General features: G+C 32.9%; 1 protein-coding gene across 9 annotated transcripts in view; it reads right to left on the reverse strand.

Annotated features, from left to right (window-relative positions):
- MIPOL1 (mirror-image polydactyly 1) overlaps positions 1–13,387 on the reverse strand; it is a 320,655-nt gene that overhangs the window by 164,258 nt on the left and 143,010 nt on the right. For all 9 annotated transcript variants that reach the window (XM_041760079.1, XM_041760083.1, XM_041760075.1 and 6 more), the window contains one exon: positions 5,765–5,872. In XM_041760079.1, coding sequence (XP_041616013.1) covers positions 5,765–5,872 — 108 coding nt within the window. The remainder of the gene's footprint in view (positions 1–5,764; positions 5,873–13,387) is intronic.

Raw genomic sequence — 13,387 nt, forward strand, 5'->3', positions numbered from 1 at the left:
AGAAACTAAAGTCAGAAAAGTTAGGAAGGTACAGGCATACCTCAGAAGTATTATGGGTTTGGTTAGAGATCCCCGCAATAAAGCAAATGTTGCAATAGAGTAGTTAAATGAATGTATTGCTTGGTGCATATAAAAGTTAGGTTTATGCTATACTATAATCTGTTAAGTATGCAATAGCATTATGTCTAAAAAGACACAAGGTACACACCTTAATTAAAAAACACCTTATTGTTAAAAAATGCTAACCATCATCTGAGCTTTCAGTGAGCTGTAATCACTGATCACAGATCACTATAACAGATATAACACTAATGAAAAACTTCGAAATATTTTACAAGAGTTACCAAAATGTGACTAAGAGAAACAAAGTGAGCAAATGGTGTTGAAAAAATGGCTCCAGCAGATGTGCTTGGCATAGGGTTGCCACAAACCTTCAATTTGCAGAAAATGTGTTATCTGCAAAATACAATAAAGTGAAGCACAATAAAACGAGGTATGTCTGTACTATTATCATCTAGATCATGAACCTGAAGTAGGGTAGGATAATAAAAACAGAGGAGGGAAAATAGGAGAAAAATCATTTTTATAAAATTGACAGTATTGGATGTTTCACTGCTTTGTTGGTGGATGACAGCTTAAAAAAGACTATGAAAATTACATCAACCATATTAGCCTACATGGTGGTATCACTGATTAAGAGATGTTATTTGACCAATTTGGAAGTAAACAATAGAAAACTGGGGCAGCTGGGTGGGGCAGCTGGTTGAGCATCTGCCTTCAGCTCAGGTCATGATGCTAGGGTCCTGGGATCGAGTCCTGCATCGGGCTCCTCATGGGGAGCCTGCTTCTCCCTCTGCCTATGTCTCTTCCTCTCTCTCTCTGTCCCGCATGAATAAATAAATATTTTTTAAAATAAGACAAAAATATTCAGTGTAATTTAAAATACAGGGCATGTCTACCACCAGAAAAAGAAATCAGGGTATGAGGCCTTAATGTTCTCAAAGTAGCTCACTGGCTAAGGGGCTCAATTGATGTTAATGGCCAGCTTCTCTCAGTGTTTTCTTCATGGCTATAAAATGGTTGCTGCACTTCAGGCAGCAAGGAAGTGTTTAAAGGTAATAAGAAAAAAGAAATGATGCCTGTTATATCTTTCCTATGTGAGGAAAACAATAACTTTTCCTGAGACACTCCAACTTCTCTCACTCCTGCTGAATTCCTCTTATGTTGCATTGGCAAAAAGAAAGGCTGAGAAAGTATTTAACTTCTCCTGCTTCTATAGTAAAGACAAACAAAGGAGAATATGATTGGGAATAAATGTTAAGTTATACAGTCAATAGTGTTAGTCTCAGGTCCTGACTCCTTTCCAGGGAGAAAAGGCTTAGGGAGTCAAATTAGGGATTTGTTTTCAAACTTGTTGAGGTTAAGGAAACATTAAGATATCTAAGTAGAAGGGCAGAAGGGGTAGTCATTAGGACATAAATAATAGGTGATATTGTAGAAATGGATGAAATTAGAACAAACAAGTCTACAATAAAAGAAACTCCAAATGCTGATGAGAAAGTGAAGCAACAAAAATTCATTATTGGAAGGAATGAAAAATGGTACAGCTACTTTGGAAGACAGTTTGGCAGTTTCTTACAAAACTAACTATATTCCTTTATAACCCAGCAGCTGCAATCCTTGGTATTTATCCAAATAACTTGAAAAATGTGTGTCCAAAAAATTCTGCAAACGAATGTTTATAGCAACTTTATTCATAACTGCTGAAATCTGGCAGCAAACAAGATATCCTCCAGTAGGTGAGCAGATAAATAAACTGTATATACCCAGAAAATGCAATATGAAATACTAAAACAAATGATCTATGAAGCCATCAAAAGTTATGGTGAAAGTTGAAATGAATACCTACTTCATGATTCCAACTATATGATATTCTGGAAAAGACAAAACTATGGAGACAGTAAAAAGATTAATGGCTGGCAAGTATTAGGAGGAGAGAAAAATAAATAAGGTACAGAGGATTTTTAGAGTGAAACTCTTCCGTATGATACTACAATGGTAGATAAATGTCGTGTACATTTGCTAGAATGCATAGAAGAAGGTACAGAACTAAGAATTAAGTCACTAAGAGTGACCCTTAATGCAAACTATGGACTATGAGTTATACAGACATAGATTTATGGACTGTAACAGATACAGCAATCTGGTGTTGAATGCTGGGGGTATGTATATGTGTGAAGGCAGGAGGTATGTGGGGATTCTGCACTCTCTGCTCAACTTTGCTGTGAAATTACAACTGCCCTAAAAGAAGAAAGTTGTTTGTTTTTAAAGAATAATAAGGGACTAATCACATAACTTGAAAATAGGAAAAGGAGGCACCAGCTAAATAGTAATCAAAGAAAAAATGGTAACAATATAGCAATAGAGAACTATAGGAAAGTATTTCAAAAGGGTGGGCCCAACAAAATGGAATTGTGTTCTAGTTACATTGACTGTTATACTAAGATAAAGAATAAGTTTCACAGGTTGAATCATCAGAGGTCACTTATAATCTAAGAAAGAAAGGCTTTCAATGGAAGGAATTACAGTGGACAAATCCAACTGTAGGAGGATGTATGATAAAGAAGATAAGTAAATAAAATGAAAGAGGAAAAAGAGGTAGTATATGTGAAATTTTTTATTAAGCCTGATGTCTGCATATTTATGACTAATGTAAATTTATTTAAAAACATTAAATGTCCAAAACTGTGTTCTTCAAGAACCAATTTCTTAACATAAATTGGTAATATTTACTTTATTTAAATGAGAAAATAAGCTCTTTTTTTAAGTAACTCTCAAGGTATAGATTAGTTTTGGTTTAAATTTAGCCCTTCATCCTAAAATTTTTTATTTATTTATTATTTATTATAGTCACAGAGAGAGAGAGAGAGAGGCAGAGACACAGGCAGAGGGAGAAGCAGGCTCCATGCACCGGGAGCCCGATGTGGGATTCAATCCGGGGTCTCCGGGATCGCGCCCTGGGCCAAAGGCAGGCGCCAAACCGCTGCGCCACCCAGGGATCCCTAGCCCTTCATCCTATATGTACCATTGTGTTTTACTTGCTAACAGGAAAAACTGCAAACATTACAAAAGTAGAGGAAAAATGCCATGCTAGCAAATTTAGCTAGTATAAATTCCATGCTACTTCAAAAATAATGCCTATATTATCACCAAAAATCTAATTTTATGCTCTACCATAAAAAATAATTTAGAAAGAATTTCCAGGTTATTAGAATAAACAATGATTTATTATTTGAACAGCACTGTAATATTAAAAAAGTATTTCCTTGTATGCTAATTATATATTTGCCATAATCAATTGGAAATTTCTATATAATGTATGACCATTAACTTGGATTTTTCCCAAACATATCTCTACTACTATTTCCTTTATGAATTTCACCACTACACAAGTAAATAAAGCATATATTTTCCAGCTCTTATTCTAGTCTAATTTACCTTTTACTGATATCAATAGTACTATTTATAATAAAATACTAGAAATATTATTGACTGACCAAAAGCTCCTAGAGACAGTGATTCTTTTTTAAATTTCTTCCTAAAGCTTATTTAGATACTAACTAAATACTGAATGAGTTAACAAAAAAATGATACTTGTAAGTACATGATAAGACAGGCATACTGGTGAGACCAAAAGTTGATTTGTCAACTAGCTTGGTAATAAACTTATTCATAACTTAAATGGCACCTTGAAGATACAGAGTGCAGTAACCAAAGCTCCAAATAAAGAACATCATCCCTGGAAGGTAAGATTAATTTTTAAAAAATGATTCAGAATAAAGCAGGTAAGTATATAATGAATTTAAGGTTTTCTCAGGAGGAAATAGAGCATAAAATAACTAAAAAATTATACAAAGCCAATGTTATACAAGACAGACATTTTTACAAGAGCTAAAATGAATGCTAGAGCTTTAAAAAGATTAAATTGATAAGTTTAAGAAAATTCTTCCTCCCATCCCTACTCTACAAAAAGCTTAAGTTGGTTAGTGAATGGTTGAAGTTATGAAAGATTAAAAGACAACAGAAAATTTGACACTTTTGCAGAAAAAGGTGAGAAACTAGAAAAGATTTTAAAATAGTGTATCTGTCAGGAGTAAAAATGTAGCTTTGTTTATATATTATTTTATATAGTCTATAGAGATTTCTACTTTATAGTGATTTTGTTTGGTTTGGTGTTGAACTTCACATTTTTTTTTGGTCTAATCTAACCTTCTAATTTTAATAACCTGTTAGAAATGTGCATTTCTTTCTCTCCATAAATAGCAGGTACCATTTAATTCAATTTAACACAAATACACAACAAAAAGAGCCAAAATAAGACTGTGGTATTATTACGTACTTAACAAACTAGAATTTTAATTCTAGGTCTGTTTTATTGGAAATAGCCATAACATATATGGCACATGAAATCTGTTCCCTGATGTTGATAATGAATTGGCACATACAATGGAGGCTGCCTTTAAAACAAGGTTACTTTCGATTTGCAAGTATACACTTGAAAAAATTATTATACTAAATTTATATCATATGTCAAATTCCTTGGGGTAATTAAAAAGTAATCAAGAATTTACATTTCTTTTCTAATTTATTGTTCTAAGTCTATCTATAAATTTGAGAGAAAATCAGAAGAGAAAATACATTAAACAATAACAACAAAGTTATAAGCTCTTAACTACTCACTGAGAATTTAAAATGAAGCTAAACACATTTGTAGAAAAATCTGACTTCAACCAGACTTCACGCTTTTTGGATAGATGAAAAACCTTTCTCACTTCAAAATGTCACCATTTTTCTCAATTTTGGTAGATAATTCTGGCTTAGTGAGTTACACTGCTAATGCCATAATATTCTCCTGTAATTTGCAGCAAAAATGAATTTAAGATTACAAACTATAACACAATTTTCTTGATGGCACATTTTTTCTTACTGTACCATCACAACAATGATGAATCTTTTCTGTTTCCTGTGGATATGGTTTTGTTTTTGTTTTTAACCAGCTAATGAGAATGTAAGCACCTTGAGGGCAGGAACCACTACTATGTCACAGGTGCTATGCTAGGAATTGAGACAAAGACAGAGGAGGATGAAAAGCCATTAAGTACCATAAGAAAAAATATACGATTAGTAGAATTGATGTCTTTCTTGACTATTGGACCTATATTACAATGAAACAGAACCTCTTGTCATGAAACATGCACTTCACTTGTTTCAAGTTCTAGTAGACTATATTTTCTTTTTTTTGTAATAAGTAACATTTTAAATACTATTTCAATTCCCAAACATATTCACATACACTTTAGGGAGTGTCAGTTCTGTGGGTTAATAATATCACAAGATTAGTGTAATAAATATTGATGTGAAGAAAAAGCTCACGTTTTTCTTTTTTTTCTTTCAGTGTGGCCACTTTTTACTAACTACAAAAGGTAACGGTGTATCATAAAATCAGAAACAGAATGAACACCTACCCAAAGTATTAATGTACCACCACTCAAAATTCAGAAAATACGTTGTTTTCATGTACACATACACGAAATAAAATAATACCACAACAGAAGGGTGCTGTATCTGTGTTTAAAGAAGGGGTTGTTGGCAAACACCACAGCTCACTTCTGCTGAAATGTACACAACTGATATATGCAGCACAGAAAGCTGGCACCAAGGGCTTACAACCTTAATTTGCCTGTAAGAAGGAACAGAGATTTACCTTCAGAGCACGTTCTTGATTGTTTTCAGCAGTCAGATGTCTCATGTTGTTTGCTGAAGTCTGGTTCTGCTCTTTCAGATGATGAAGCTCCTGCTCTAGCCGTTTGCACTGCCACAGGGGAAGAATCCCATTAAGTAAAGGAGTTATAGCATTTTTTTTCAAACAAGCCACATGAATTAATGTAAATAATACCAGTGCATTCTCTAAGAGACAAGGTATCTTTTGCAACAAGAATAGTAAGTTAAAAAGTAATGATGAATATGAACAAAATAATATATTGTTTATAGTGGCCTGGCAATTCAATGGCAATTTTGTCTTTTATTAATCTAAATATTATCATAAAACTAGAAAAATACTTGTTTTTTTCACAAAGTTAAGATCAAACTACATTGAAAAATGTTTTCTTCACTGATCAAACAGTTTTTATTATATATCTTTTGACTGAATAAAAAGCATGCTTCTAAAAATCAAATGGGGTTCTAAGTAAACCACAATACGATATTCTGTGATGCATTTTTATTAAGTTTTTAAAAATAACAATTATAATATACAGTAAGAGGTTTTACAGATATTAGAAACATCTAAAGAAACAATTCTGTAAGGAAAAAAGAATAACTATAGAGTGCTACAAGGTTTGGAAACAAGTGTTTTTAATTTCTATTTTGACTAAACCTTATTTTTAAGTAAAACAAGTGATAACATATTGAAATGACATTCTGACCTACTGGGAATACATGAAAATATATTTTAAAAATTATACATAAAATCTTAAGTGGGCATCTATGTTGAAAAATAATTGAAGTGCCATGCCATTTGAATATAAGATCTTCACATAAATATATCAAACATTTTACACAATAATTGTATAGGATATAAAGTGATGTGCTGTAAATCAGAACAATATGAAGCTATATGGGGGGCTAGGTAAAGGAATATAGCACTAAACCCATCTCAGGAAAAAGTTAAAAATTAACCTTTTTTTTCCCCTAATTCACCTATTTTTAAATTAGAATATTTAAGGATTGCCTGGCTGGCTCAGTTGGAACGAGCATGCAACTTCTGATCTTGGGGTCATGAATTTGAGTCCCATGTTGGATACAGAGATTATGTTAAAAAAAACCCAAAACCCCAAAACTAAAAACATTAGCATATATAAGTAACAACCAATAAGGAAATACACATACTGATTCAAGACCTAGAAAAAAATTAATTCTAGATTATTTGACAATTGGCTAGTTTTCCTAATGTGTTAAAAGTGATTATTACAATATAACCCACATACAGTCAAAAATCAAATGGGCATCTGACATTGATTTCTTTTACCTATTACCTGTATAATATTCTTGACTCCATAACATTACTTCTCCTGCTTGAATTATATACAAACCCATTTAAATGAAAAAGCCTAATAAAACTTAGATAATGACATTTTACAAATATAGCATTGAGTATACATGCCTCATGCATATACAATTATAAAATCAAAATACATTTATAGGGGATCCCTGGGTGGCGCAGCGGTTTGGCGCCTGCCTTTGGCCCAGGGCGCGATCCTGGAGACCCGGGATCGAATCCCACATCGGGCTCCCGGTGCATGGAGCCTGCTTCTCCCTCCGCCTGTGTCTCTGCCTCTCTCTCTCTCTCTCTGTGACTATCATAAATTTAAAAAAAAAAATACATTTATAAATTAAGCTAAATAATAATCACAAAGTCAAGACTTTAAAATATTAATTTAATTTAGCAGATAAAGTTTTGTTGAAATTAAGTTCTGTAAATACAACTGACTGATACAGTGGCAGAGCATTTCAGGTTGCCATGTCTATTCCAACGTGTGTTGTGACAACTTAATCCACCTAACTCATTGTAAAAAATTATTTGAGCAAAACTTTTGTGACATGACATCATTTGGCCTTTATCTGGAAGGGACATGTGACTTATGAATTATACTCTATAGCCATCCCTTTTAGCCTATAACAATTCAAGTATTTGGTCACAAATGCAACCAAAATACAGATGTGTTTTATGAAGACACAAGTCATAAAAATGAGTAAGACATAGCAGTGAGCATCACAATCTAGCAGAAATGTTCTTTATTAGAATTATCCTCTACATTTTCAAGTAATTTTAATACAGGATTATTTTTTTTTAATACAGGATTATTACATATTAAGTATTTAAATGGAATGACTGAACATGACCTATGAGGTTACAAAGGGGGGCATAGATAATTTTGGCTACGGGATAAAGAATGTTTCATGGAGCAGATGATATCTGAGTTGGGCTTATTTGGAGAATATGATTTTATAAGCTGAAAGAGTAGAAGGAGGAAGAATACAGGAGAAAACATAGAAACATTAAGGGCTATCTAGAGAAAGTGAGAAATCATGGTCACAAGTTGTCTGACCCCCTATTTTTTGCGTTCCTAAGTAAACTAGAAATAACCCAAGGATAGAGACTTCTTTCCTATCTATATGATCCAAAAAATGTGAAATAGTGTAGCCAAAAGAGAAGTGTGCCTTAAGAACAATAAAGCTATTTTTGAACCTGTGGGCATTTATCCACATTGCATCTTTAGGCTCAGTTTTCATGGCCATGAAGTACAAGAGGCCCAGGGACTTGACTTCTCTTCTTTATAAATTAAAAATAGTGTTTAAAGTCAATTCAATCATTTGCAGTGTGAAATTGTTAGTAAATACAAATTCAAAACAAAGAGGAAAGTTATGATATTTATGAGATCACTGGAATTTGAAAACTAATCAGATGTTTCACAATATTCTTTAATTGATAATATTTTTGTTGTGATGATACTTTTGTTATGTTTAAGTAAAAGTTGGTATCTTTTAGATAGAAAGGCAATAAAATTTAAAGATGAAGAGGATTATTATGTCTGGTAAATTTCCTTCACAATAACATGAGAAGGAATAAATGAATGGGGGAAATAGATAAAAATGCTGGACAGTTGTAGCAGGGTACAAATATCTTAGGGGCTCAGAGATTCTATGGGTTTCTAAGTTCACTGATAAGAAGAAGAGGATTAAATTTTTCTGTATAAACAGAACAATTTCTACAATGTGAGTGAACTAAACATATAAAACATAAAAACTGATGGTAAATTTTTAAAAACTTAATTTGGCCTATATTTAATACAAGGTCTATTTTCAGCAGTAATTTCCTCTTACCTGTTATTATTGTAAATTCTGAAGAATTATATCAAGCAGACAATACATTGTTATGGTTGTTTTACATTATATGTGAACTTTCTGAAAGATTAACATGCCCTAAGTTTTTAACAAAAAAGTTCTCTAATATTGTGTAAGTTTTTAACAGCTGCCATTTCTCCCTCTGTGCAATCTGTTTTCAGTCACAGATCATTGTGATCACATACAATCAAATGTCTTCCCTCTTGGATACGATACAATTCTTTCCTTTGCAGACAAAAAATAATACCAGACTCTTCCAGTCAAAACAGAAACTACACTTTGGTGTCAATGTGAATTACGTACTTTGAACTGCAGATGTTTGGAAGCACTTAGGATTATATAAATAAGTTTTTATTCTTCTTTATTTAGAAGAATCTTTAAAAATCACTTTATTTTAGATTTAAAAACAACAACTAGAATGCTTTTCTCACACTGCAATAACATGGAATAAAGAGTTTTCAAATTCAAAGAGTAACTTGTTTCTTCAAAGCCCTGGAAAAATATCAATAACTTGGTTTAACTGAATAGTAAAACAATACTTAGAGGTTTAAAAATACCAATGATTAAAAAAGAAAAACAATAATTATGTGAACAAGTGTCTAAAATTACATACACTGTAGCTGATATGTGTGTATATACACACACACATAAACATATAGAAAACATAGTTATTCAGCAAATATTCATTGATCATCCACTAGACAATATACCAGCAACATGCCAGGCAATGATATGCTTCTACAGATTTATATATATATTTATCTCAATTACATATATACATTTCAGAAATACCATAAGAAAGTAAATAACCAGGGATTTAATAATCAATATAATAATTTATATCTTTTTTTTAAAGTAAGTTCCACACCCAGTAGGGAGCCCAACACAGGGCTTGAACTCACTACCCTGAGATCAAGACCTGAGCTGAAATCAAGAGTCGGACACTTAATCCACTGAAACATCCAGGTGCCCCCATACTCATTTTAAACTACTGAATTATTCAAAAGCAGATTAAAGAAACATTTTAAATCACAAAGTGAAAGGATTAGTAAACATGACAATTATTTTTAAAGGTATCAACACACATACAGGTATTTATTTAGTATGCAGTTATTAAAATACCATTTTTGTAATACTGTTTATTATAGGAGTTGTTTTCATAAAAAGCTGTGCATTTGAAAAATCATGGTTTGTATCTCTATTTCAGAATAAAGGCTAATACACAGACTATTAATGATAGTCAATCAACTCTTAGTGAAAATAGTATATGTCAGGCCCTGTTTGAAGTAGTTTACATGTGTTAAACAGTAAATCATCATGTGGACCCTATGAGTTAGATATTATTAATAATAAAATAGAGGTAGAAGCAGGAAGTAATAACTTCTTTAAAGTCATGCAACTAATAGGAAGGATTCAATTTTATGCAGTGTAATTCAATTTATCACAAAAATGTATACTGTTACACACACATGTACATTAGCAAAAGGAATGGAAACAGGACTACAGAAAAAGTTAATGATGATGATATTCTGAGGCACCTGGGTGGGTCAGTGGTTGAGCGTCTGCTTTCAGCTCAGGTCATGACCCTGGGATGGAGTCCAGCATCAGACTCCCTGCAGGGAGCCTGCTTCTCCCTCTGCCTATGTCTCTGCTTCTCTCTCTGTGTCTCTCATGAATAAATATATAAAATCTTTAAAAAAAATGATGACATTTTAAAATCTGAACTTTGAGCAATTAGAGATATGGATAATTTTTAAAGTAGTACATAGATCTGAAATAAGAAAACACATAGATCAGAATGGAATATGGATTAGCTAGTATATAGAATTATCATCTTTTAACTCAGTTCATTCATACCCAATGAGTGCATTGTTTGCAGGTTGCATCTCAGAGCTCATAAATATTTCAGAGAGCTATTTCTAGACCACATCTCTGATCACACTAAGTCCTACCTACCCTATCTTGGTATCATTTATTGGCTCTCTCATTGCTTCCAGAATTAAAACTAAGTTTTGAAAATAACAGCAGCATTCATGATCCAGACCCATTTCATATTTTTCATTCCTCCCCAATTGCATACTTTGCTCTGATTTGGACATGCTAAATTATCCATCTGCTTGGCACTGTCCCTCACATCCACTTATGATCTTGAGGCAAACCTAGCACCTGGTTCACTGAAGCTATCTAATACAGGTTTATTAAATAAGTATCATGAATTTCATTTAAAGAAATGTTATTTTTCATATTAATTTCCTTTAAAAATTAAAGGCATATGACCAAACAATATTTAGGTATTAATATACCTACAAGCATAGAGCATAAAAATATTTGAAAAATCTGAAAAAAGTATATGAAAAATAACTAATTTCCAAAATAGATATGCAAAATAGTACTATTTATGTTTCCCAGGATGAAAAACTGTAAATGTAAACAATGACTATCTAATGATATACCTTTCAATTAACTCCCAATTAAGAAGTGCAAACTCTACATCTTTAAAAAGCTTGGTATACAGTAGCAATACAGTAATATTAGTGGGGCCATAATAAGGAAAGAAGAGTATTAAGACAGCAAGATTTTAGATAGGAAAAATAGGGTTCCAAAGCCAGAGGAGAGAAGACGTAGAAGTAGAGAAGGCAAATGAGAAGATTTTTACCATACCTCATAAGCCAAACCATTGCATAGGTCTTATTTTAGGTGAAGTTTATATAGAGTGAAATGCACAGATTCCGAGTGTATACTTGACTGATTTTGCAACAAACAAAAAAATGAAGTTAGACAACCTTCTTCACACATACAGAAAAACTAACTTAAACTTGATCACAGAACTAAGTATAAAAGCCAAAAATATGAAAATCATAGGGGAAAACATCTTAGGAGTAAAAACTTATCTTAGGAAAGAAAGCTTAGGAGTAAATCTTAGTGATGGTGGGTTAAGCATAACCTTCTAAGGATTCAAGTGACATTAAATAAAAAATATAAAATGGGCTTCATCACAATAAAAAACTTCTGTGTCCCATATGACATCATTGAGAAAGTGAAAACTTTTACAAATGATATGTGATAAAAGCTTGTATGTATAATATATAAAGAACTGTTACAACTCAATAATACAAAGAATAAACATATAACTAAACAATGGGCAAAGGATCAGAATACAAATATTTCTCTAAAGAACACATACAAATGACTAACAAACACAAGAAAAGATAAGACCTCATTAACCATCGGGAAAATGCAAATCAAAACCACAATGATAGTGACTTCTGCAAGAGGCTGGACTAAGAAGCTCCAGGCCCAAGTTCCCAATGGAAATAAAAAGTAACCAACATATGAATCAAACCTTTGTGGGAATTCTAGAAATGAGTTAAGGATTAGCAGTAACCAAATGAATCTCCAACCGAGAAAAAGACAATGCTCATAACTGGTAGAAGGTTTTGTGGCATTTTTACTTGCCCTTCCTGGAACTGTCTCCCTGGCACATCACAGTGATTTCAGTTGGGTGGAGGCTATCCAATTCCTAGCTCCTTCCTTGGATGAAGCAAAAAGGGGGACTTTTTTCAAACATTCTGTTCTATCTATAGGCTGCCCAAAGGATTTGTTTGTGCCTTGTCTGATGTGGACTGCTAATGGGGACAAAGGCACAGTTTGGATATTGGGTTGGAAGTTGCTGAAAGCTGTAGTGGGTACCATGGCTAATGAAAGCTATAGGAGAACTACAGAGCCTCTGATATCTAGAGTCAAGAAACTATTAGTAAAAGACTGCAGCAGATATCCAAGGTCCTGCAAAGAAGTAAGTGTGAGACTCTAAGGGAAATTAAAGACATTTAAAGCAACCAAGTATGGAGAAGAGTTGGTAAAAAAGCATACATAGGCTCAGGGAAGATGCAGCTCCAAAAAAAGTACCAAGAAAAACTTGAGCCATCACACCACTCTGATTAGTCAGTCCTCTGTATAGAGCCAGTCCACAAAGACTGGGAGATGTGGATATTTATTCTAATGCCCAATTTTCCACAACAAAAAATCAGATGGCATACAGAGAAAGAAAATCATGGCCTATTTGAAGGAACAAAATCCTCAGAAACCAATCCTAAAGAAACACAGGCCTTAAACTTACTGGAAAAAGACTTTGAAGTGTGCTCAATGAGATAGAGGTGAAAATAAACAAAAATTAAACAAGATGAGGACAGCAATTTATGATCAAGATGAGGATATAAAGAAATTAACACAATTATCTAAAAAAATGAGACATTCTGGAGCTGAAAAACACAGTATCTGAATTGAAAAATTCATTAGAAGGGTTCAACATCAGACTCAGACAGAATTAAGAAATCAGTGAACCTAAACAAAGTTAACTTGAAATTATTGTCTGAGCAGCAAAAAGAAAAAAATAATAAAGAAAAGTGACCTAAGGGATTTATGG

Source organism: Vulpes lagopus, chromosome 6 (genome assembly GCF_018345385.1).
Source record: "Vulpes lagopus strain Blue_001 chromosome 6, ASM1834538v1, whole genome shotgun sequence".
Taxonomy (NCBI): domain Eukaryota; kingdom Metazoa; phylum Chordata; class Mammalia; order Carnivora; family Canidae; genus Vulpes; species Vulpes lagopus.